The sequence below is a fragment of the Epinephelus lanceolatus genome, chromosome 1 (genome assembly GCF_041903045.1).
Source record: "Epinephelus lanceolatus isolate andai-2023 chromosome 1, ASM4190304v1, whole genome shotgun sequence".
NCBI classification, from domain to species: Eukaryota; Metazoa; Chordata; class Actinopteri; order Perciformes; family Serranidae; genus Epinephelus; species Epinephelus lanceolatus.
In genome coordinates this window covers 22,175,952-22,203,383 of record NC_135734.1, presented here as the reverse complement: position 1 = coordinate 22,203,383, position 27,432 = coordinate 22,175,952, and the positions used below count along the sequence as shown (strand labels likewise).

Sequence of the window (27,432 nt, the reverse complement as noted above, 5' to 3'; positions counted from 1 at the left end):
AATGAACACATGTGGAGTTATGTACTTAACAAAAAAAGGTGAAATAACTGAAAACATGTTTTATATTCTAGTTTCTTCAAAATAGCCACCCTTTGCTCTGATTACTGCTTTGCACACTCTTGGCATTCTCTCCATGAGCTTCAAGAGGTAGTCACCTGAAATGGTTTTCCAACAGTCTTGAAGGAGTTCCCAGAGGTGTTTAGCACTTGTTGGCCCCTTTGCCTTCACTCTGCAGTCCAGCTCACCCCAAACCATCTCGATTGGGTTCAGGTCCAGTGACTGTGGAGGCCAGGTCATCTGCCGCAGCACTCCATCACTCTCCTTCTTGGTCAAATAGCCCTTACATAGCCTGGAGGTGTGTTTGGGGTCATTGTCCTGCTGAAAAATAAATGATCGTCCAACTAAACGCAAACTGGATGGGATGGCATGTCGCTGCAGGATGCTGTGGTAGCCATGCTGGTTCAGTGTGCCTTCAATTTTGAATAAATCCCCAACAGTGTCACCAGCAAAACACCCCCACACCATCACACCTCCTCCTCCATGCTTCACAGTGGGAACCAGGCATGTGGAATCCATCCGTTCACCTTTTCTGCGTCTCACAAAGACACGGCGGTTGGAACCAAAGATCTCAAATTTGGACTCATCAGACCAAAGCACAGATTTCCACTGGTCTAATGTCCATTCCTTGTGTTTCTTGGCCCAAACAAATCTCTTCTGCTTGTTGCCTCTCCTTAGCAGTGGTTTCCTAGCAGCTATTTGACCATGAAGGCCTGATTGGCGCAGTCTCCTCTTAACAGTTGTTCTAGAGATGGGTCTGCTGCTAGAACTCTGTGTGGCATTCATCTGGTCTCTGATCTGAGCTGCTGTTAACTTGTGATTTCTGAGGCTGGTGACTCGGATGAACTTATCCTCAGAAGCAGAGGTGACTCTTGGTCTTCCTTTCCTGGGTCGGTCCTCATGTGTGCCAGTTTCGTTGTAGCGCTTGATGGTTTTTGCGACTCCACTTGGGGACACATTTAAAGTTTTTGCAATTTTCCGGACTGACTGACCTTAATTTCTTAAAGTAATGATGGCCACTGGTTTTTCTTTAGTTAGCTGATTGGTTCTTGCCATAATATGAATTTTAACAGTTGTCCAATAGGGCTGTCGGCTGTGTATTAACCTGACTTCTGCACAACACAACTGATGGTCCCAACCCCATTGATAAAGCAAGAAATTCCACTAATTAACCCTGATAAGGCACACCTGTGAAGTGGAAACCATTTCAGGTGACTACCTCTTGAAGCTCATGGAGAGAATGCCAAGAGTGTGCAAAGCAGTAATCAGAGCAAAGGGTGGCTATTTTAAAGAAACTAGAATATAAAACATGTTTTCAGTTATTTCACCTTTTTTTGTTAAGTACATAACTCCACATGTGTTCATTCATAGTTTTGATGCCTTCAGTGAGAATCTACAATGTAAATAGTCATGAAAATAAAGAAAACGCATTGAATGAGAAGGTGTGTCCAAACTTTTGGCCTGTACTGTATGTGTTGCCCCACAATTCCACACAGTGGCTAACAAATGGCAGTACTTCTATTACCTCGCTGCAGGGTCCACCAAACGTACAGAGTCCCGCAGCATGGTCTGCGATGGCTCTACTCAGTGTGTGGAACCAGTCCTCCCGCTCCCCGACTGAGCTGAGGAGAGAAACAGACAAACAGGTTCACGCTTCTAAAAGGCTTTAATCATCACATCTAGAGTTGCTTTGGACTACAGGAGTCAATCAGGAGAAAAGGAGTCTTGTGCCAGTAAATGAAATCGTACAAATTAATTTCAAGGTTCTGTCAGTCACATGCTCACCTGGCTGAGAGTGTAATAGTGATGTCGGACACCTCGATCCTAAGACAGTTCAGCACGTTGTCAAGAACAGGTTTGCTCACCTGTGTGTGTGTGTGTGTGTGTGAGGGGCAAAAACACATCACAGTTCAGACAAAAAAACATTGCATACAGAGATAAAGTTGGAGATGAGATAGGAAAATGAATGTACCTTCATCCCAGACAGAGATAGTGTGTTCTTGAGTCTGTATTTTCCATCCTGCTGAGGGTAGGTGTACAGCATTATATCGTTCATCTGATAAGGAACACAGAAAGAAAGAAGAGGTATATTATGTTAGATTTCACCTTTTTGCTTATCATGCTCTTCAAAACAGAGTCTTTTTTTGTCATTTTGTGTCTCTTTGTGGTCATTTTGAGTCTCTTCCTGGTTAGTACATGTCAATATGAATGATATTTTACAAGTGGAGGCAAGGTGGGGGGCAGGTGGGCACTGACACTTTGGGCCCTTGGGCCAGTTCAGCAATTCATTCACATATGGGTTACAAAAATGAGTAAAACCTCAATTCCCAGCTTTTCCGTATGTAATACCCCCTGATTACCACAGGGTGGTGGTGTTATCTTAAGAGAAATATCTAACATTGCAGCACACACCTCTTTGTTGATTCTTCCTTTCTTGAAAGCAACCCTCTGGTCTCAACTACTTAAATCACGTTTCCTTTCACAGCGTTCACATTATGTCTGGCAAACCCCTCAGCACAAAATTCCCATGTATGCACACAACAAAATGAGGCATTAAAAGTGTTTATTTGCTTGTCAGACGAAAAGCATTGTGATCCCGTGAACACACTGAGAAGCCCATTGTGTCATGAGAGGTATTTCATTTCTTCCCAGACAAAAGAGATGACATAATTGGTCACACCTAATGTGTGCTCTAAACATCCGCTGGGGCTGTAAAGGCAGCATCCAGGAATTCTCCTCCCTGCTCCGGACTCCAGGCCTCCCCTCGACCCTCCCAGCCTTCTCAGGCTACACTGAGAACCAGGACTGGGTGGAACCGGCCACCTTCGCCACAACAACAACAACACAAACAGCCGCAGTTAACGGGTTCACTGGCTGACTGGCTGGAGACAAAACAGCGTGTGATAGCCAAGCCCGAGGCCCTGCCTACGACCTTTGGGCTGCGGCCACCGCAGTTCGTCTGCTCCACCCTGCGCTGCTCATTTACTCAAAGATTCCTTCCACAGAAACACAACCAAGTGCCAAGTTAACATACTTCACAAACGACTTTCCCAGATGAGACACAACATGTACCTGCTCGACCCCTTGACACCTAAGACATATACTTTTTCAACAGTGGCGTTTCATCTCCACCTCCTAACCCTTCACCTTCTCCACCTGACTCCTTCACTCAGACTCTCTTCCCTCTGGCAGCTCTCTGTGTCTCCATCCTCCTTCTAATCCCTTCTCTCACTCATTCACCTCGCTTCTCTTTCTTCTTTGAGCCCAGGCTCATGACATGGTTGCAGCTTCTCTCCATCGCTGAGGTGAGTGATGGCTTTCATCTTCACTGTTGTTTGGATTCTCTTTCCTTAAAAGCCCATAAATAACACCTGACCCACTGAAGCTGTCAACTTCAAGGGAGCGAATGGCTATATAACCCTAATAGCCCACAAGTATCAACCACCAACACTTTTCAGCTATCGCTCAAATGCAATCCTGTTTAGAGGGGGCTGTGAGAATGATGGAACAGAGCAAAGTGAAGATAAAAACATGTTTGATTCTATTTGGATCAACTAGTATGAGCCAAAATCATAAATGCCGCTCCTGCGGATATGTAACTCAAGCATAACTCATAACATGAGACAGCACTGATTGCGCATGGAACAATAGAGTGTGCTTCTCTATTTCACGTTATGTGTTTGTGTAGCACCACCACCCCTCCTCCGCCAGCTCCTCCTCCCTGCATTCTACAGGGTGTCTGGCCTTCACTTTGCTGTCAGTCCCCTCCCAATACACAGGAAGCCAGCATCCAGTGACCCACACCAAACATCCTGTAAGGAAGTGGGGCCCTGGAAAACAAGTCCTGAGAGGGGAGGAGAGGAGAGGAGAAGAGCGGAGAGGAGAGGGAGGCCCTCTCTGGATGGGTGTGGTGCCAAGTGGAGGTCTTACAGCCTTGGCCTCATGACCCCCCCCCCTCCCCTCCCAACCTCACCTTCCTCGCAAATCGACCTCCACCCAACATTCCCCCATATTTTTGCAGACCATGCTAGCTTTGTTTTCGCCATTGCTTCAGCAATATGGCAGGTGTTTTCTACTGTTGTGCACCACATCAAATCACTGATGTAGCAATCATTTAGGCCTTTGTCATTACAAAGTCATGATGTGCAACCCACAGAACTTTCTTTTAAACTGTTGGAGATCACAAAGTTTCCAGAGAATATGAGAGGCTGAATTTTGGGGAAATGGGTACAAAATTATGGAGTCTTGAAGTTCCATGCTCAACCAGAGTCTTTGAATATGTTTATAATATAATTTGAATATGGAACAATACAAAATATACCGTCAGACATTATGGAATAATATTAACAACCTACAAGGAACAGTTTGACATTTTGGGACATATGCTTATTTGCTTTTTTGGAGGAGCGTTAGATAAGATTGATGCCACTCTCATATCTGTCTGATTAATTTGAAGCTAGATCCTGGTGGTGGGACAAAAATCAATTCTCTCTTAAAAGATTATGTCTGTCTCGATGCAAAAAAGTCAAGAATCGAAAATGTAATACCCAATTCTTGAAATTCTGATTATTAGTTTTGTAGGACTGGGCTGTCCGTTCCTTACAGCTGAACCAGTTGGATGTGTTTACGTTCAAACTTACTACTGTTGTATCATTAAAAGATAACTGAAGTAAATTCATCTGCGTTCTTTTAATCATGGATCATTACAAATACGCTATGTTTTAAAAGTAGCAAGTAGTCACTGGGTGAAAAAAAATCCCGTATAGAAATTAAAACATTTTGATAATATGCATTGATAATCATTTAATAATTGTATATGGAGTGCGACCCATAGAGCCAGGCGGTTGTTAGCAAGACAAGAGACAGTGAAAAACAGCTAGCCTAGCTCTATCAAAAGGTAAAAATACACCTGTCAACACCTAATATCATCAACACATTAAAGCTTGTTTGATTCATCTGTACAAAAAAACAGTGGCTGCCAGAAAACTACAAGAAAGCACGGCACCCAGCCAAGAAATAGTCTGGCACATAAACCCCCCCCTGTTAGTGGGCGTCTGTTGCCCTAGTTTTTGCGGTGTGTCCTGTTTTTTAGCTTATTCAGCATGATAAATCAGCAACGGAGATCGTGTGAGTGAAATCACTCTGATCGGCAGTTCAGAGAAACAGGAGTGAGGACAGCAAACAAACGGCAAAAGCCAGGAGGGCGTGAGATCACTTTTTGAATGACGAATATAGACTACTGGTGCCTGTAGCTTAGTTTTTGCGGTGTGTTCAAGTGCAACATTTTGGCTGAGACATAGGCAACATAACAGACGACCTTCATCAGTGCTAGTTCTGTGATGTTGATTTAATGTGTCTGGGCCTTGAAAGACGTAAACACTAGCTAATACGCTCTAATAACGTGTCTGACAGAGTGATATGTTAAGAATATTACCAGAAACAGGTGTCGGGGCTGTCTGCTTTTCCTCGAGACCTTCATGAGTGTGCCCTCTTTCACAAACATCTGCCAAAAGAAACAGCACACACAGAAAACATTAAAAAGGCATGTTAGGCCGTCAACTTGCTGCTTACATCAACTTTGTTTTAGACCCTGTGAGGGCCTTCACATGCTGTTCCTCAGTGTGTTGTTGCAGAACAATGTGTTGGTGTGTTTTGACAGTGAGACAGTAACACTGGCCACATGGTGCTCACCCTTCCTGGCTTCAGGAGGTCCCTCTTGCCCTTCACGCTGTACTCAATGTGGACCAGACGCAGCAAGTTCTCCTGAGGGAGCAGAGAGAGATGGAGGGAGATTATCCAGTGATGGACGAAGAGGAGACAAATGAAACTGTCCCTGTTTGTTAGTGAATGAAAGGGAGGGAGGCGGAAAGGGATGTGATACTGAAAACTGAATAAGGGGGGACAGAGATAGAGGGAGCCTGTGTTTCCACTGTCTGTCAGCCTGTGCGTGTGTTGGTGCACATGCACAGAAGGAGGAAAATAAGCGAGTGTGATAAACAGAGGAGGCAAGCCAAGGGGAGGCGCAGGGGATCTTGACAGTGAGAGGCAGTGAGAAAGACAGTGGGGGGAGGGTTTGTGAATTATCTCCATGAACTGCTCATGTTTGAGGGGAAGCGTAAGTCATGTCCACCCTTACACTGCTCTCTTTGTGAGGGTACACCTGGGACTTTGTGATGACATCATCTTTCCTCGCCCCTTGTGTTAATCAACAAGCTGTGGAGGCCGGCGCCAAAGAGGGATAGACCTCTCCTTCACTCCGGCGTGTCATTTAGAAGAGGGATTCATACACGGGAAAACCTCAGCTGTCTAACTTCTTCACGCCTGATCTCCATCCAAAAATTGCTCTTTCATCGCCAAGAATATAAAGACGCGTCTCAATAACGGCACGCTGGGCTGTGAATATATCAAACTCAACAGGAGCTAAACAGTCGGAATGTTGTAAACACATGGAGTGTATCCAGAATAAACTCACCCCCTGCTTCAGATTGTCATTGGCCTGGTCTGCCACCTCGGACACGATCACCAAGGCAGCTGCAACACAAACAGAGAGAGAAAGAGAGAGATTTATGCACAAGCCAATTCAATAAAGACACACTCAGGGACTGTGGCTTAACAAGTAGAGCCTGATACATGCTGAGCAGCTGCAGTGTGTAAGTCTATGCATGTGTGTCAGCATGTCTTTGAGGACTGAAAGAAAAACTATTATGGTTCCGGTTATGAACATCACAGAGCTCCATTCTGCAGGTTTACCTTGTGTGTCCTCGTATTCTTTAGAATCAGGAGAGAGGTTGTTCAGGTAATCTGGAGAAGACAGAAAGAATGGGCAAGCAATGAAAATATAATTTATATGGAAACAATTTTTTTTATAACTGTCCATTTAAGATACAGACAGTAGTCATGAGTACAACAAAGCAGACATTACAGTACATAACACACAGAATCCAGTATCACACACTGTCAGGGGTAAATCATGGACATTACTGGTCACTGCTGGTTAAGATAAGTGATAGCAGACGGGACAAAGGACGATTTGTAAAGCTTAGTGTTACATTTAGGGAGGCAAAACCTCTGCTCTGATGGAGGCATCTGAAACTCAACATAAAGGGGATGCTGAGAGTCTCAGACAATAGACTGAGCTTTAACGGTGACCCTCTCTTCATACAGATGCTGTAGGTTCTTCAAAGTAACACCAGTGACCTTACAGCCCTACTGGACCACTTTTTTTCCCAAATAAGCACCACTTCTATGATCTTTGAAGCATATATGCAATAGGCAGAGGTAAAGAGCTAACGTTAGGCTATAGACAAACTACACCATGATTGCATGCCTTCATCGTCAACACCACAACGGGGCTGTAAAGCCGTGTCTGGCATTATGACATTCTGTTGTCTCGTTTAGTCACTTGTTAGCAGCCGCCTTCTTTAAGACACATAAAAGCTAAAAAAATCACGAATTAGATATAACTGGCCTCACTGACAACTACTGAGCAAAAATGGGGCTTGCTTCAAAGATTGCCATGTACGTGTGTGTATTTGTGTATTACCTGTGAGTAGCATTCGATATTGAAGTACTCTCACTATAACCTGCAGCAGCTGGTGTTTCAATGGGACTTCAGCTTCTTCTGGGCTTCTTGCCTGCACACACACACACACACACACACACACTTTTTCATAACTTCACATAGGTTACAAAAATGTTTGACAGATACTCTAAAGATGATTTAAACATGTTACATTCACCCATAGTCTATGCTTGAACTTGTATCCTTTATGAAAAGGTTTTTATTAGTGTTGAGTTATTGAATTGTTAAACTGAATACACCTCTGACACCTGATCAAAAGTAATCCCTCTCAATCATCACTTATGTCCTTGTAGAAATGTGTGGCGGTATATTTATCTGCAAGGACTCTGCCCTCTGTCTGTATTTTAGGATTTTCGTCTTATTTTGCAGTGTTCGAGACATTGCTGGGCACAGCGTGCAGGTGAGGTGGGGACTTTATAAAAAGGAGGCAACCAAGTGCCAGACCGCAAGCCACAGACATTTAAGAGGAAGCTACGACATCATGGATACAGTGCAGAAAAAAAGGTATATGGCGAGGCATTTTTAAAATAAATGAATCTGGGGTTGGCTTCCTCTTTCACTATCCCTGCTGAAAATTAACCGACAATCCCTGCATGGTTCACCTTTAAAATTTTGCTCAGTGTGATGTCCCATCAAAGGGGCCCTGAAGTACTCACAGAAAACCACAGCTCCATGGTGGTAACCTCTATAATACGATGCTGTAAGTCAAGGTCACGAGTGACCATGGGGACACTATCAAACCGGCTGACCTTCAAGCATCTTTCCAGCGCACAAAAAACCCCAGAACAAGTCCCATTCTTCTTCTCAGAGTAGTCATTTGCAGGTGAAAGGGGACAGAAATTGGCACAATCAAAGAGAGCTTTAGAAAATCAATCAGGATCTAATTGTCTCTGACAGGTATTTATGCCCTGAGCGGTAGAGGAGCAACGGGAGACTGGGAGCACACACACACACACACCCACACCCACACCCACACACACACACACACACATACACAGTCTTTTCTAATCCAATGAAGTCCTATCCTTCATTAGAGAGGCACAGATAGCACCCTGCGGGAAACAGCATCTTCATCTTATTTACACTGCACACACGCACACACACAGGAAGCCACGCACTGAACTCATCTCACACATTCACAAACACATACAATATATTATTGATGTGCCCCTCCACGCACAAGCGAGCACACACACAGACCTTGGGCTGGCGATGAGATAACACTGATTTGGCCTGTAAAGGGGAGGGATGGGATGGGAGTTAAACACACCAGTCTTTGTCTTCATTATCACAATCTGCAGAGCAGGATTTAAAAGTGAGACAGAGAGCTGATGCCTCTTTTAATGAGCAGGCCTTCTCCAATACTCGCTTCCTCTTTTGGTTTCTATTTTTCTTATTCCGTCTCATCATCTTTTTCTCCTGAACTTCGCAACAGCCTCAGTTTGAGTTTCTCTCACTTTCTCTCGCCCCCCTCCTCTCTTTCCTCCTCTCTCATGATCACCGTGTGATGCATCAAGTACAATAATAACCAGCTCTCCATTATTAAACTCGCTTGGCTTCGGAACATCCGCTCTCCTCAAGTGTTGCTTGTAAATTGTCATCCAATTGACACTTGTTCAGAGGAAGTGGCTTTCCAGAGATGGTAATTAGCGTGTGGTTTGTTTGGGTGAGCGAGCCAAATGGAGGAGGAGAGAGGAGGGAGAGCATGTGAAGCCTTGTGCTGGGAGATAAACACATACACACACACACACACACACACACATGCGTGGACAAACAAACACACCTTTCAGACTCTGTCACAGCCAGCTGATTTGCTGCCTGCGCACACACAACTGATCTAATTGGGGAGTTGTAAAGGAGGCTGCTTCTCTAATTAGCTTCTGTCTGCCTCATTGCCCAGCTGCCTTTACAAGGAATTCACTCCATCGCTCTCTCCCTCTATCGCTCTCTGTCCACCTGCTGCACAGCCTCCTCCTCTCCTCCTGGGCTTCTTGCACAAGAGGAAACACACAGGCTTTACACAAACACGGGCCACGGCATGAATATAAATCCAAGCTGGCGTGCTCTGGAAAGAGGTTTCATAAAAGTAGTTTCACAAGATCCAAGCAATTTGTGTATGGACATGTCCCTGCGAAACAGGCACCAATACAACCAGGTGCACAGTCTCACACAAAGGGGGAAACGCACATGTACACACACAAAGACGCACAACACAGTGTTGGTAAACAAGCAAGTGGCTGTGGAGAGGAGGCTTTAATCCTGTAAGAGTCTAGCTCTGATCTGATCAGGGTCTGTGGCTACTTCATCACTGTCATCACCACATCCACAATGAAATTACTACCACTTATACCGCTGGACTTTGGCTTGTAGCAAAAAAAAAAAAAAAAGGCAGAGGAGAAGGAGGGTGGAGAAAAAGAGACGTGTTGAGGGAGGTAAGGGTTTAAGTCTTGGAACAAAGAAAGAGAATAAAATGGCAGAGATTGATGAACATTTTTTAAATTCACAAATATAGCTGCAAGCAGTGAGAAAAACATTCAAATCAGAGTGTCCCACCCCAGTGAAGTATAATGGCCTGTGAGCTGTCATACAGAGAACAGATAAATGACCGTCGTCCCTCTCGGTAGTACATATAGAGTATCCCGTGACCCGTGACATCCTCCTTGCTCTCCCTCGGCCCTCCTTCTCCCTCATTACAGCGGGGTCACACACACCTTGCAATTCCCAAGGCAGTGCTCCGATTCAATGCAACATCCATCACACACAAACACAATGCCCTGGTGTGGGAGGGTGGGAAGGACAGACCTCAGATTATAGGCTTATATGCAGTGTGGGAAACGTAAATACGATATACAGTGTGCACATGTAGTGGCAGGTGTGGAGAATCTGCCGGTGGACTGAGGAAAGATTATTGAAGATGCCTCTGGGTGTTAATTTTAGAGGCAGATGATAAATCACAGTGTTTATATGGACACAAATAAGGAGTACTAAAATGCCTGATTTTTATTCAGACCGACCCTTCTGTAGGACTGGGCAATATTTCGATATTAGATCGATATCATGATATGAGACGACTGTCATCTCAGATTTTGGATATGGTAATATTGCATGTGTTGTATTTTCCTGGTTTTGAAGGCAACATTACAGTAAAGTGATGTCATTGTCTTACCAGACTGTTGTAGCTGTTCCACTATTTGGCTTAACCCACTTAATCATTATCCACATTACTGAAATCTCATTGTGTAAACCAGTGGTTCCCAACTGGGGGGTCGTAGCCCAAAAGTGGGTCGCAGGTCTATTCTGAATGGACCGCAAGTGACACGCAAATGAGTCAAGTTTTTAAAAAAAAACATGTTAATTTGAATTACATTGAATTTTCAGGCCTGAGCTTTTATTTTGAAGTGCTGTTTCCTGCTTTAGAGTGACTGACTAATGGACAGCTAATTAACAAAGACAGCAAACTAGCTCGACGACTTGGCCAAAGGAAGTTTGGCACTGAATATATTAAACTGTGCGGACCTTGAACTAATGACTAAGGAGAAATCTGGTCCCTGTGGCTGGACCAGTTGGGAACCAATGGTGTAAATATCATAGACTGTATAAAATAATGGATGAAGCCACTGTAATGTCACCCAGAGGTTTGTGGACTCCCGTTTTGAAGCCTCAAGTTTAGCATTTTGGCTGTCGCTTTGCTGAATCTGTAAGAGCCAGAAGTGACCATATGTGCAGGAGCGAATGCTAAAGCTACCTGCTACCTTGGTTAGCATGGTGCATTTATAACAACTGTTATAATACTTATGCTAACGATAATTTTCTCTCTAAAACAGGCTGTAAACCATTAAAACAAAATACACTTACTAGAAAAAACTGAGCATCTGACTCCCTAGAGGGTCCTTTAGTACAACTGAACACTGAACAATACTTTTTTTAGGCGACCATAGCATTACAATCAACTTTCATGAACTGAAAACACACCTAAATAGTGACAGCTACCACTGTGCCTATACTCTGTGAATCTGGGGTTATGTTACCTAACCAATGTTGTTGCTGTGGTAGCTACTTGTCAAAGGATGGCAACCACATGCCACTCAGAGCAGTCACACCCTTAATTATGCGTAACTTTAAGCCTTATAAAATGTAAACAGATGAGCACAGTTGTCATGAATGTTTAAATTAGCTATAGAGACCAAAATGTTCTTTTGTACCAGGCTGTAAACATGTTTAATTCTGCTGTAAACTTGGGCATTTTCAGATTGGTATCTACAGGGATTGACTTGCTTGTGGAGCCAGCCTCAAGTGGCCATTCAAGGAACTGCAGTTGTTGCCACTTTAGTGTTGGCTTCATTTTTTAGCCCCAGAGGTTGCCACTGGGTAAATATTTTGAGAAATGACCAATAATTAACCCTACAATATCATCACAATGTCAATATTGAGGTATTTGGTCAAAAATATTGTGATATTTGATTTTCTCTTTACTGTCCAGCTGTGCCTTCTGTGTCCATAGATAAGAATATCACCTCTTATACATCCATCATTCTTTACAAGTCAATCCATCTGTGGCTACTCCAGATAGCAATTAGTGTTTTATGATGTGAGAAAAGGGACTACTATCAACTTCATGACTCTAAAATGAAGCAGTACATTACCGACTTTGATCAAGGTTACAGAGGGCTAAATCATGAGCTGATTGTGACGCTTTAGAGTCTTCATCTCTTTCACCTCCACTCCCTTCAGTTTACATCAGCTCCACTAAAGTCTGGCAGAGCCAAAGTTTTCCTGGGAAGGGGCAGCTGCTTCTGAATATTCATGAGCAGAGACAGTTGGTGGCTTGTCCGTTAGCTTTTCTTATCAAACTAGAAACGCCTGGAACCATTGTGTCAGCCACTCACAGTGAATCAGAGTACAGCATGGAGCTGGTAATGCGTACATTTGGGGGGGAGAGGGGGTTGTTGAGTTGAATAGGTAATTTTGTGAAACCTTAAGTTTAACATAAACAGAAGCCTGGGAAAGGCTTGTCTATTTTTCTTAATTTAGAGGGACCTGTGTGCTGCTACACAGCTGGTTTAACTCTGTATACTGTGAGTCAATTGTATAGACCAGGACACAGCTGCATGGAAATGAGAAATCCATCGCTGTATCTCTGTCGCCTTATCTACAGGCTCTCTTAATGTCCTGTCTTTTAGTAAAAATAGTCAGTTGCTTTGTCATCAGCTTGGACTGCACCTATTCCTCTTCAACATAAGGATAAAGTGTTATTTAAGTGGACCAGGCAGGCACACAATCCGTAGACCACTGTGATGGTTTTAAAATGAGCTTTTGCTGAATTTTGATCCCGTCATCTAAATCCCACTACCCTGCTCTCCAGGGAGTATCAAGGATGAAGAGATCCATGCTGGACAAAGAATGAGTATTTGGTGTCGAGTGGGTATAAAATATGCGAGCATGGCAGAGGAAAGGTCAGTCCCATGGAGAGGAGCGGGATAGAGATGGTTTAGAAAGGCCATTATCTCCCCGCGGAAGCTGGGTGACAAAATCTAAGTTGAGAGCCTCTGAGTGAGTGCCAGGGGAAATACCGGGTTCGATCTCTGCTCCCTGGAAACACACGCGGCGTCACTTCCACTTCACAAACAGAGAAACTGAGATTTGAATACGTGACTATCAAAATATTTCCTCCAGCTCCCTTTTGAAGAGAATAATTTGGTGTTGAACTGTGTTCCGAACCTACATTCAGTATCGCTCAGTTGTAAAAACACAAGAGAAAATGGGAAAATTTGGACATGGACAAAAAGACCTACTGTTGGCAGGAGACTCAACTAAGAGCTGCATTATCTGCTCAGGTCTGATCAGCGTTTTACCTCAAATTTCTTGACGATGTCGCTGAAGGCCTGGTTGTCCTTGCAGCTCTCCTCCAGTAAGGACATGCTGCGATCATACTCTGAGATGAAGGTGTCAAACACCTTGAAGTCTTCCTGACGTGACAGGATCACATCTACCACCCTTTGGCTCTCCTCCCTGGGCATAAAGGAAAATCAGAGATTAGGTACATTCTCTTTAGTCACTTCATGCACAGTGAATGTTTGTGAGTTACATAAATGTAAATATCCAAAGTCTACAATGTGCGGTGCATATCAAGAACGTTTTTTTTTTTTCAAGATGTTACCACTTTCCTACAACCAGGCTACCTCTTCCTCAGTTAGTGACTTCCTTCATTGACAACCTTTCACAAACAGATGTAAACATTTTTCTTTCAGTTGCAACTTCTGAGAGTCAGAAAGTCATTTGTTTTTCAGGAAATTCTACAATATTTGTGACTGCGCTTCATTTTGGTCTCTTTGGGTTGGCTGTGGCTCGGGAGGTAGAGCAAGTCGTTTGATCCCAGGCTCCTCCAGTACGCATGTCGAAGTATCCTCCATCGGTGCGTGAGTGCGTCTGAATGACTTTAACTGAGTAGTAGGCACCATGTGTGGTAGCCTTGGCCCCAAGTGTATAAATGTGTGTGTGTGAATGTTACAAGTAGTATAAAAGTGCTTTGAATGGTCAGAAGACTAGAAAGGCGTTACACAAGAGTGAGTCCATTTACCATCTTTGTGGAACATCTCAAAATGTTAACTCTTAAAAGAAGCTGCTGCTGAGAGTCTCCAACTATAACACAACAACTGAGGTTTCGGTCTCAAGGAACAGTTTCAGAACATTTCAGAAAAGATGTGTTTTTCGCAGAGAGTAAGATGAGAAAATCGACAACTCTCATACCTGTCAATTTATTACAAACAATCAGTAGCACAACATGTGAGCGCTAGAAGTGCTAGTAGGCTTTTTTTTTTTAACTTTGGCCAGAGCAAGGCTAGGTGTTTCCCCCTGCTTCCAGTCTTTATGCTAAGCTAAGCTAGAAGGCTGCCTTATATTTAGTGCACAGACATGAGAGCCCAGTTATAGTCTGGCATGGGGGTGTACCCTGGACAGGAAGGAAATCACACTTGTCGATGATATACAGTATCAAAACTCTGTATAATGAGAAAACATACAAACGCATATGCAAATATAGCTTTCAATACAAAACAACATACACATTTAACTGTTGGTTTTGCAGATGAAACTCAAAGTACAATATGTGTCACAGAGAAATGATGGCTGGCTCTGTCCATTCTGATGAGATAGAGATAAAAAGGGGCAGTGGGGCAAAAACAAAAGAAGAAGACAAAAAAAAAATAATAATAATAATACGTAAATAATCACATTTCTCAAAATGTAGAACTACCCCTTAAAAAATCAGCACTGATTTAAGAATGAGAAAAGTACAGCACTAATGCTTTAGGATGTTTTTTTTTTAAAGGACAGAGAAGATGATAAATATCATAAACTCCTATGAAGGTATACAGTGACTTGCTCCAAAGCACTTCAGTGCAGTAAAGTTTACAGCTATGCAAGGCCTCCTGGTTGAGGAATGACCTCCCAAATTATTATGTCGTCCTGCTGTACATTTTAAAGCAGGGTTGGGATGTGTGGAGTTACTATTGTGAGTTCAGTGGAGAATAAATGCATTTCTGTAAGCTGATTTTTTTCCTTACTGTTTGTTTCTCTCCGTAAGTTGAGCAGAGGTCTGCTGTACTCTCCAGACACATTCCTTCTTTTTCATTATCTGTATTTTATGCAACCTTATGTTTGTGAAAATAAAATAAAAGTAATTAATTGTGGCCATTACTCGACATCCATACTGTAGTAGGCTGTCTGAGTTTCTCTGTCTATATTGTGACTACATTGTCCACAGTGTTTCTTACCACTGGCTTACGCGTTCCTCCAGCTCAGTGAGGATGCTGCTGTGGAGGGTGTAGACCTGGGGGAGCACGCCCAATATCTCTCCTAACCTCTGCTCCTCCAGTACAGGCTCCTCTTCCTCACCCACTGCCTCTGTCACCGCTGACCTGAAGTCCTGCACAGGGGAGGGAAAAAAGGATTTGTGAGGAGAGACTTTTAATAACACAAAAAAATGTGGGGTAGAAAGAGAGAAGAATGGAGGAAATAGTCGTTAGGATGGAAGGAGGAAGTGAGGGAGAGCGGCAGAAATGCAAGGCATTGAGGAATGAGGAATGAAAAGGGGGAGAAAAATGGAAGGAAGGAAGGTCAGATCCTCCTAAACATCCTTCCTGCCACCCTCCCTTCAAATCACCTCAGTGACTCCCCACCACTATGGGCTCTGTCCAGGCATTCAGGAAAGGCGGTGCTGCTTACACAAGAGTTACACACCAGGTGTTGTTGCATAAAGACCTTGGTACTCAATGACACAATGCTGTTTTGTACTGTACATACTCCCCACTTTTCATTTCACCGTAGACAAGAGCCTGTAGACAAGAACACTGATCTACAATGAATTCAGGTCCACTGAAGTCCATTCAGCACACATAAAACACGAGCAACAGGCATTAACAGCTGCAGTGTCAGAGACTAAGAGGACTAATATGAGGAGTTATGGCACACAGGAGTGAAAAACCAGGGGAGAGGTTATTTATCTACTCAGCAAATGAAGACACAACATGAATGGAGGTGGTTGAATTGTTAGGAGGTGTCAGCATGCTTTAAAAAATCTCAGTTTCCTCTGTGGGCCAAGCTGTCTGGAAAACAAACGTCACATATATATATATATATATATATATATATATATATAAAGGCTCGGCATGTCTGTAAAGGGATAAGTGTCTGGAGCCCATCTCTTCCAGTTCTGAGCAAAGCACAGACATAAAACAAATAGAGTTGTCCCAGTCGGCTGCGAGATAATGTGGTGACACCAGGCGCTTCAGAACATGCCGTTCATCATGTGCAATCGATCAAGTATGAGTTAACATTCATCACATCTGCTAGGGAGAAGAACAGCTAGTTTAACAGCTCTGGTTGACTCTGTCTCCCAGGTTACACACACACACACACACACACACACACACACTCAGATCCATGAATGAGAGGAGCTTTACTCTCCATTTCGCTGGCCACCTCTCCACCTTATCCCTATTTCCCTCACGTAAGGCGGGTCAAGAAGCAACGTTAAGCAGTTGGTTGAGCAGCCAGTCATGCTCGGTCATAACTCAGCACAGAGGATCTGTTCAGAGGTCGCTGGTTACAAACGAGAAAAAATACTTAGTCTTAGCCTCATATGTTGAAGCTGTTACAGGGAAAGTCCTTTAGAAGAGGAGCACGGCCTCCCTTCCTATGTGGAGACAGGGTCTGGAAATTCTTTGTATTCTTGTTATTCCTTATCAAACAATGGAACAATAGCTCATGTGTGCCTCTCACTTAACGCTGCTCCTGTTTTTGTGTGTTTGTGCATGTTGTGCCGCTGGAGTGTTTCCCAGCTACATTGCTCAGTTTCACTCTAATTATGACATCAGTCTGCATCGGACGGTAACTAATATCTCGGCACATCACTGTTTGAAGTTTGAAGAATAATAAGAGCCGAACGGTGCACCTATGCATTATGCAACAGCGTGATGAAAAAGCCCTCAATGTCACCTCAGAAAGGTGGCAAAAAGATTCAATTAGGAGGTATGGTAACAGTGAAGAGCGGTGCACGCCAAGGTTACTCAGTATCTCTTAAAGTGAGAATTTGTGAAAACAGATCATTTACACTGAAAAACAGATTTCACGCTTCAGGCTACGCTGTCAAAATGTCACTTCTGAGGCACTGATGCCCGTATTGACTTGCAGCATATGTTGCTGTCTGTACTTTGGCATGCAGCAGCTAATTAGTATAATTGAGCATCATGATGAGGCTGCAGATTTATGATTATTAGAGACGTCCATTGTATAATATTTGCATTACTTGCCGTTTAATGGCATCAAATTACACATTACACAAAGCAGCTGCTTTTGTACCCGCAGCAGGCCTTCATAAATCACAGTGAGGGGGTACACATGAGGAATTCAGGTTATGACCTCATTCAAGGTTATAAGGTACAGGCTGACTGATGGGCTGCTCTGAGTTCAATGACTCTACCTGTCAGATTTGTAGTGGCAACCATCACCTTAATAGCAACTATTCCACACCGTTCTTTAAAACGTGATGCCTATCTGACCTCTCCTGTAGGACCTTCCTTTTTCATTAAAATTAAATGATTGTTTCAACCGTTTCAGTCTTTTGTGTGGTATTTTTTGGTAAACATCCTTCTTTGTTTCTAACTCTAGAGGGATGTGGTCTTGTTTCAGCAGGCAGTAAGTGAGAATCAAGGTTGGGTACCAATCTCAGTACCTTTAAGCATAGATGGATTACTCAACAAGCCTACTGAGCAGTGTCAGGCGGCCCACCTGGCCTCCACCTGCAAAATGCCACTCAAGTTAACACATACTGAGCAGGAAGAGACACAACAGAACTGCAATGAGACAGAAAACAACCCAAAAAAACCCCACATTACATCAAAGACACACAAAGTGACTGCAAAGAGACACAAAATAACTGAAGAAAGAGGCTTCACAACAATAAAGTCTGTGTTTCTTGCTTCTATATAGGAGAGGTGGTGGGGCCTTTTGCATATCTGTGCCCAGGGGCCCATTGTTTGATAATCCGGCCCTGGTTTTAGGGTACTGACCAAATTATATCAGTACTACCAAGCACCAGTTTACGTTAAATCCAACAGTGCCGGTGTCGGTGTCTGAGAGCGCATGTGAGAGAAGGCCTCCTTTCCACCTTGTTTCTGCCTCATATGCAAATAGTTTTGCTTTGTGTCCATATTTCCATATAGTATGTGGAGTATGCCCCTAGTGTCTAATGCCACAAAAAGCATCTCTTTTTGTATGGATAAAAATGGCACCACAGTGAGTATTTTTCGCCATCCAGTCTGGTAGAAAATGCCCATGGGGAAGAACAGAGACAAAAACAGGACCAATAACAAATGGCGAAAAGAAGTGAGAAGGTTAGCATGTCAGGTGTGTAGCCTGTTTTGTGAGACATTTTGCTAAAAGATGTATCATCTGCTATTTTCAGCGTACTCAAGGCAAATTCTGCCCCCTCCTCTCCAAAAAATGGAAGGAGGAGTCTCGCAAACAAATCGGAAATCATGGAGTTTCCTGGGGAATGAATGGACTTTTGGTTGACTTGCATACTTACAAAGAGCTATGTGGAAAAAGAGGCATTAGACAAGAAGCAGAAGTGCCGTGGGGCACCTTGAAGCCTGGAAGCCAAGGAGAGAGCTCAGAGGAGCCACCAGGTTCAACTTCAGACACAAGGCGGAGGCGCCCTGAAGCTGGGAAGCTAAAAATGGAGCACTGCAGCCACTCCATCAGCTTCCCAGTACACCAAAACTATCTCTATAGCGCTGATATGCGATAATTTTGGTGTGTGGTCGATTTTCTTTTTAATATTATTGTAGTAATAGCCTACTAGATGGACAGAGAGAGACAGAAGAATAGCTCTGTGTGTGATTAGAAAAGAGCAGAGGAGCAGAAATGCGTTTTAGTCTATTACATCACACCTGCAGCTTTAAATTATTTTCACTACAGAGAAAGTAAAGTACTTACTTACTAAATTATAGGTACTGTAACCTGTACCAGTATCATGTAAATAGGTGACAACAGTTGGTAGTGATGCATCACCAACCTTGAGGGGCTTACCACAGCTCACCTTTAAATCCTCTGTGCATTAAATACACTCATTCTCCATTTTATGGCCAACCTGCTCATAAGGAGATCAAACCATGCGTCCAATACAACCACTATAAAAGGCCCCAATAGCCTTTGTTTGACCTTTAGCAGGCAGACTGCCAGCTCAGTATTAGAGTCCACATAAGGATACAAGGACAGCATCAGCCTGGTGCACGCACCCTGCGTCATCTTACAACCAACCACTCCAGGGTACAACATGTCAACTTTGTCAAGACCAGGAAGCAGATCTTGCTGCAACAACATTGATAAACCTGAGCAGAGCCTTACAACAGGGGGGAGGAGGAGAAGACGGAGACAGAGACTGGGGAGCAGACACACAGGATGTGATGTTATCAGGAGGTTTTCAATAAAGTTTAATAGGCCTTTAAGCAGGAGACATTTAGAGCGAATGTGACACACTTATGGGCGTGGCAGCGACGGGTTTCTTACCTCCTGAAGGTACTTGAGGGCACTGACGTGTCTGGAAAACAAAAAGAGAGGAACACAAGATTTAATTAAACAGCGAAAAGGAATTTACAACCTTCTAAACAGCTATGTTAATCTTTCTACAAGGCTCATTAAATTATCTAAATTATGCATGATGAGAAAACCACATCAGAAGAATGGTTAAGTGTGTAACAGGGCAAGGGCAGGGCCGGCGTGTTTAATAAGTTACACAAGACACTTGTGTAATTGGCTGTCAGTTACTCTGCATGCTGCTCGATGAATTAGCTCAGGGGCAGGGGAGATACAGTTGGAGGGAATAGGAAAGTAGGTGCAGGGTGCATGAGATTTGGATGCAGAGGTTTGTGTGTGATGACACACTGTGGAAATGTGCATTTGGGGAAATCCATACTCACAGTCTCTCCGAGTCGAGGAGCTCCTTGGCGACATAGAACGCTCGGGATCGGCCATCAATCTGCGTGACAGGGAGGGAGAACAGTGGGAGATGAATGAACACAGCTAATGTTTAAAGGCTCTCCGTGGGCATTTATTCCTCTCAAACATTAATAGGAACAGCGACACAGCAGCCAAGGAAACAGGCGGAAAAGCAAATTCACTTTTTTTTTTCTTTTTGCTAGATTTCCGCTGTCAAAATAAGACTGATTATTTCATTACAGTACAGCATAGACATGAATGCTTGCTCAAATACGGGACTTTTAAGTTCAGATGCATTATGTATGAGAGGCTGTGTGTGTGCGGCGACAACAATACTGCCCATTGATTTAGAGGCTAATCACCAGGTCTCAAAACATCCGAGCCAAAACATAACATTGAAGCCATTTAGGGGTTTACCAGCAAGGCTCCTGTGCTTTGTCAGTGTTATTTTTTCCTATGTGGGGCATTTCACAAATACTGCATTAGAAGCACGCTGATCTTCATCTCCTCCAAATAAAACCATAACACAGTTCCATTTAATGAAACTGTTCCTGGGGCCAACTCAAGTCTCCCCCAGTTCTCTTCCTCTCTGTTTTTTCCTCTATTTATTGTTTTCTTTGCTTTGAAGAAGAAGAAAACAAGGAAATGCATGTCACATGATGAGAGCTCTGGCCTGGTATTATTATGGCAGCAGGACGGGTGGGGTCCGTCTCTGATCTACTGTAAAATGGCTGCCTTTTTACTGTATGGAAGTCTGGGGAGTTTGAGGCAATATTCAACTAGCTCGATCTCTCTGGACCTGTACATGCCTCACATAACGCTCCACTGAAGCAATTTTGGCTGGTGAATGTGGCATTTATAATGCATCTACCAACAGAAAAGTGCATAGTACAGTACTCCTACATTCATATTAAGATATAAAATTGGTTCAAATGACAACTGCATGTGTAAAATATTAAAGGGACAGTTCACAAATCAAATCAAAATACATATTTTTCCTCTCACCTGTAGTGTTTTTTATCAATCTAAATTGTTTTGGTGTGAGTTACTGGGCGTTGGAGCTATCAGCTGTAGAGATGTCTGCCTTCTCTCAAATATGATGGAAAACTCAATAGCAGTGTCTCTTCCGTGAAATCACGACCCAGTTACTCAAGATAATCCACAGACCTTGTTGTGAGCAACTTTATGTTGGAACTATTTTATTTTTATTGAACTACATCCGCCAACTGTATCACTGCGCAAAAGGAAGCTCGTATCTTTTCACGGACAAGAGGCTCGTGCTATGACAGCGCAAGATGTGAACATCATTGGCGCCCTCCTCATCTGAGCTGTAATGTCAGCTAGCTCTGTGTTTTAGTTAGCTAGTAGTAGGTGCATGCTTCCATCTGTGCAGTGATACAGTTGGCAGGTGTAGTTTGGCAGAGAGAAAATAGTTCCTACATGAAACTGCTCACAACAATGTCTTTGGATTATCTTGAGTAACTGGGTCATGATTTCTGTAAAGAGGCATTGCTGTTGAGTTTTTCAAATGTACCGTAAAACTTCAATTAATAGCCCGGGCTATTGTCTGCGTAAATCCCTGAAATCAACGGGCCTACATTTGGGACAGGCCTTTAATTCCTTTCACAAAAAACTGTTGCTCAGCAAAGATCAGGAAATACAATAAAATTGTTTATTTGAACTAGCATGAATATTACTTGTATAAAAATTAGGCTTCAAATAATACATCAATTACGAATCATTCATTTGATCTAGCTCCAACAGATAACACATCACGGAGAGATGAGGCACTTAATGATTACGGCACCCAACTTACCAGCACAACACCACTTTATCCTATTAAAACAATACTCACAACTTGGATTCATTTCTATGAAAAACCCTTCTGATTCTGGGTAATCGAGAAATGGACGAATAATTTGAGGTAGTCAACAACCCGCTTTTATACATCCGAAGAACATGCATATAAAAAATGAACTGCTTGGCAAACAGACCAGGCGTCTGATTGAGACAGGCCTTTATCTGTCAAAATGTGTAGCCACACCAGGGTAGTAAAAGGGAGTAGGCTTTAAATTGGAGTTTTACTTTGAACACTTTGAGCTTCACAAGCTGAGTGCAATCTAGTTCCATTATGGAGAGAAAGCAGACGTCTCTGTCACACTAAAACTCTCTCAACTAGATTGATAAACAGCACTGCAGGTAAAAGGAAAGGATTTTAGGGTGAACTGTCCCTTTAAAAATTACAATCTAGGGTCTGGTAATAGAGTAAAACAGGACTTGCAGCATTTTTCACTCATTAAGTCTACTTGTTATGCCAGTTGGTAGCTGGTAGGACTGAATAAACTACATTCTACCATGCTTTCATTTGTCTCTGCATCGCATGTCTCACCTGTCGGTCATAACTCTGCTCAGCCACCCCCTCTTCTTCCTCTGAAGTACGCCCGTGGTCCTCGTCCGCTGACAGCCCAGCAGGGACAGGGTTCATTGGGAAAGGCTCTGTGTAGGCACTGCCGAGAGCAGAAAAAAAAGTATGAATACAGCAAAAGGATACACAAATATAAATATTTAATACTACAGCAGCATCTACACTCGAGGATGTGTTCAACAGCATTGCTTTAACCATAAAGAAAGACACTGAATCTTTTCAATTGGGGATGCAGGGAGGCATTGATGACACAAACTCCAAATAGCACATTTACAGTAAATCTTTGCGGCAGCATATTCTCAAAACACTGAGCAATAAATCCCCCGTAAATATGTTGTTCCTTTTTCCTGTGTGTGTCTCTGAACATTTTCACTCCCCGTATGGAGGCCTCCAGTGGCACGCCGTAATCTCTTTCATCATTAGTTCATCCACAGACGGCACGGTTGTGTTTGTACACTGATAATCCTTTTGGGTGCTGCAGTACCTGAGGGGGGCACGTTGTAGGTCACTTCACATGTAATCCCTTTAAATGCTACCTGTGGTAATTATTAATGTCCTCTGGCCCATTAAGACCCATTACAGTGTGTTTGACCAAATTGACATCGCCAGGATGATAACTGGATAACATGTATTCTCAAAGCAGCTTTATGGCAGCTACCAGGTTTCACAAGAAGAGGGAAGGATTCATAGCATAATGTCTTTGCTCATCATCACCTTATCTGTGCAGAATGGTATAGCTAACAAACACTCTCTTTCTGAAGAACTGATTGATGTATTCAATAAAAAACAAACTGATTTTGAACGTAAACTGCAAAGAATTATGAAATCTCATTTGTTTTATCCACCAGGGCTGCAATTAATGATTATTTTCTTGATTAATCAATCACTTTTCTGTCTATAAAATGTTATAAAATAGTGAAAATTTCAGTATTTCAGTATTTCCCAAAGCCCTAGATGACGTCCTCAAATGTCTTTGTCCACAACCCAAAGTTATTCAGTTTACTGTCATAGTGAACAACCATCCTGGAATCTGAGAATTTTTTCCTTAAAAAATAACTTAAACCAATGAATCAATTATCAAATCAGTAAAATGTAATAGTTGACAACCAATCAATTTATCATTGTAGCTCTATTATCCACATGAATATGAAGAATACACCAATCAACAGATCATAGATAGGGCTGGGTATCGTTAAATGAAATTAAGATACCAGTACCCTTAAACTGATACAGATACCAACAGAGTACTTCATTTGATACTTTTTTTTTTTACTTTATTCAATACCCATCATGTGACTAGAACAGGGGGCAGCAACCTTTGCTATCAAAAGAGCCAAGAAAAAGAAATCTGTCTGGATCTGCAAAACACATTTGACCCTCATGATAAAGGTAACACAGCATTTTAAGTCGAATTTAGGCTATGAACATTACTAATAGATCTAAATGAGCGTTCATTAATACGTGTTAGCACAAAGTGGCTACTCTGCAGTGGGCTATCTCTGATTTACTTAAACTTTGCAGCGTTGCCAGTGAAAGCAAACAAATTTGTCCACACACTATTAAGTCCTCTATTTTACCTCAAAACTTTTCCCTTTTGGTATTTGGAATCCACAGCTAGCCAAGCTAGGAAGCGTCAAGGCCACTGTAGCCATTGCTAGTGAAGCATTTAGAGGGAAAGGCGCCAGGCCAGATGAATGTCGCACATTTCAGTTCACGAAATGTTAAATCGGAGTGTAGGCTACGCATTTTTACAATTGAAGAATGTAAGAATCACTTAAGGCCAACAACAATTAATGAAAATTAAAATATGTTTTTTAAAAAACATATAGTTTTCTGTCACAGCCACAGGGAGCCACTGGAGAAGTGTTAAAGAGCTGCATGGTTGCCTTCCCCTGGAATAGAAGCATTCAGCTGTGTAAAATGCCACAAAATGCCACTGTTGTTAAGTCTTGCCATACTTTCAAATGTTTTTAGTGGCATCTTTGCATTTTGAACTGCCAACTCTGTCAAATACACTGTGCTCAACTTGACCACAGACTGTACGGGTTGTAGCTACACACACTGCATTACAACAAAGAACACTTTTGGGTGATTGGCTGTGAGCAAAATCATATATATACTCTTTTTTTCCAGATATGGGTACAAAAAAGGAATGGGTGCAGGTATTAACTGACTTTCAGTACTTTTTGGTACTGGGTTATTCAAGTTGATATTGAGTACCAATACTCAAGACTTTCTCTAAACTTGTCTCACGACCTCACAGATGTTCTGATCTAAGGCCGCAGAGATTAGCCCATGAATTAATCTTCTGATCAACAGAAAAATAATCTGCAATATTCTGCTGGCGAATTACCTTTCTCAGGCAAAATGCCAAACACTCTAATTGCATTTTTTTGGGGGGGTTTTCTTTATCTATTGTGATAATAAACTGAACATTTTTGGGTTTTGGCCCTTTGTGCAATAAAACGCACAATTTGAAGATGTCACTTTGGGTGTTAAGAAGCTATGATTGTGAGATATTGCTCACCTTTTTCTGGCATTTTACAGATAATAATGAATGCTCTTCCTGATGTTTTTAAACAGCCCCCCCGTGTGTGCAGAGAGTAGACGGCTATTAGGAGACCAAAGGTTAACAGAGTTACCCGCTGGACTTCATCTCTATTCAGACACACTCATACTTCAAGACACACACACCATACACACACACCCATTGCCCCTATTGGGTGGGCTGAAGAAAGCACCTACAGGCCATTACTCATGGTTGACCTCTGAGTAGACAGATGAACCTGCCGTGGGCTCCTGGGTGATGTTGGGAGGGAGGAGAACAGGAGGAATGGGTCTTAAGCTCTGATTTATTCTACGAGTGAGGGGAATTCCTTCATGTGTCCAACAGAAACTCTGCCACGGATTCTCACCTTCACATTTTTCACTCTCGACAGCACCCTGTCTGTGCTGTAATGAAGGGCTGTGTCTAATTTATAAAAATGTCTTCCTGAAGAGCCCAAAAGAAAAACAAAAAAAAATCAATGACTACAAATACATAGACTGGAATAATTTCTTCTGTAAATCACATCCCACTTTTCTTGGACAGGAAACAAAGAGGACAGAGTGTTTGCAGTCGAGGCCTCGTAAGATCTGCCCAGAGGAAATTGGGTCGGATGAGTCAGTGATCTCTTTTAAGTCTTCTTAAAACATACTTTTATTGAAGAGCTTTTCATGGTTTTACTTGAGTTCTAATTTTCTTTGAACTGTCTTTTATTTCCTGGTTTTTATACACCAAATTGTTTTTATGTTTCTTTAAAACCAGTTGATTTTATGATGTGTCTGTTTTGCTTTGCTGCCTTGTGAAGCACTCTGTCATGCTGCTTTGGAAAGTGCTTTATACGTAAAAACTATTAGCATTAAAACATTAACTGTGGCTAACTTTAGTCTGTATTGTTTTCATCTTTGTCTCAATTCACTTCATTTCAAGCTGAAACCTTCACTTCCTGTTCATTTGTCACATATGTACAGAAGCTGCACAGAGCCAAAATAAAGATTCGGAGGTCAGAATATACAGGGACAAAGTAACCTCACATATTTAACAACCTCTTCAACATTACACTGAAATATATGTCTCTCTGAATTGCAGCAAGTCACACCATCTAACAATAAAACAAACTTATCACTGATCAATAGCACTTACAATTAATCTTTAAAGTTGATGTTCTGATTTCTTCTATACCAACGTAGCCCATCGTTTAAAATCTCAATTACAGGTTTTGTTTAGCTCCAGTCAGCTCCATGCAATGTTTCCATATTTAAACCTGCAAATATGTGATACTGTAATGTGGTAATACATGAAGCCCCTTTTACAAGACCATTAAGGCTGTGCTATTATTCCAGCAGATTGCAAGCCTTTGATAACATGGCAATGTTAAATCTACTGTGTCAGATTCAGAGGAGGACAAAATGACTCTCTAGGAAAAGACCTGTATCCCACCGATCTCCTGTGAATTTGATGATGCCTGAAATATATAATTCAATTGAGCTAAACATTGAGTATTAAAATATATATTAGGTGCAATCAGACAGGCCCTTTTCGGCTTGTAATGGCGCTATTATAGGAAATAGGAGCAGCTGAATAGGTTCATTAGCCTGCCAAGTATAGATGATTGGGATACTGATGGGGGGAATCAAGAGATTGAAAGGCATTTTAAATAGTTTGCTGCTTTTGGTGATGATGATTACATGTAGCCTGTGGCTGTTGTGCTGTTGTGACAGTGTGTGATGAGGTGATTTGTGAAGACGCCGGCGCTCTGACTGCTTCTGCTACACCTGTGACGTGGAGGAAGATGACTTTGGATGGTAATAACCCTGCATTATGTGACAGGCTGTGATTCAGGACCATATGTGCAACACTGTTACACCCTCTGCTCACTTGTTCTAAGCTCTCTGCCATCATACCAAGGGTACTTCAGGGTGTATGATGTGGGAGGAGTTCCCAAAAACTGGAGCAACAATAACAGCAGACCTGGCATTCCTGACGGCACCACACCTCATCTTGTTGTTCAAGGGAGAGTCTGGGAACCTCCGCCCTACCACGGTGACCCCCTCCTCCCTCCCTTCATCCTATCTATCCTCTCCTGTCTCCACCTCTCCTGCCTCCCGCCACAGCCCCACCCTCATCCCTGCATTTCCTGTAAACAGGCTGGTGGGAAGCTCCTAGGCTGGACACTTCCTCCCCGGGGATGACCTGGCAATGACCTCAGAGCGCCTGGCACCAGGCCTGGCAAGCCAAACGATACGCCCTGTCCACCACCTCGCCACACAGCACACAGCCACCACCCAGTACAACAATGTACTTAAGATGGCTCCCTCATCACTACTA

General features: G+C 42.8%; 1 protein-coding gene across 2 annotated transcripts in view; it reads right to left on the bottom strand.

Moving 5' to 3' along the window:
• The window catches only part of fgd5a (FYVE, RhoGEF and PH domain containing 5a), a 45,663-nt gene that overhangs the window by 8,507 nt on the left and 9,724 nt on the right, over nt 1-27,432 (bottom strand). For both annotated transcript variants that reach the window (XM_033627111.2, XM_033627112.2), the window contains exons 3-15: nt 22,527-22,644; nt 20,119-20,177; nt 19,709-19,739; nt 15,412-15,563; nt 13,492-13,648; nt 7,601-7,691; nt 6,808-6,858; nt 6,530-6,588; nt 5,749-5,820; nt 5,492-5,560; nt 2,030-2,113; nt 1,843-1,922; nt 1,583-1,679 (exon numbers count right to left, since the gene is read on the bottom strand). In XM_033627111.2, the coding sequence (XP_033483002.2) occupies nt 1,583-1,679; nt 1,843-1,922; nt 2,030-2,113; nt 5,492-5,560; nt 5,749-5,820; nt 6,530-6,588; nt 6,808-6,858; nt 7,601-7,691; nt 13,492-13,648; nt 15,412-15,563; nt 19,709-19,739; nt 20,119-20,177; nt 22,527-22,644 (1,120 nt within the window). The remainder of the gene's footprint in view (nt 1-1,582; nt 1,680-1,842; nt 1,923-2,029; nt 2,114-5,491; nt 5,561-5,748; nt 5,821-6,529; nt 6,589-6,807; nt 6,859-7,600; nt 7,692-13,491; nt 13,649-15,411; nt 15,564-19,708; nt 19,740-20,118; nt 20,178-22,526; nt 22,645-27,432) is intronic.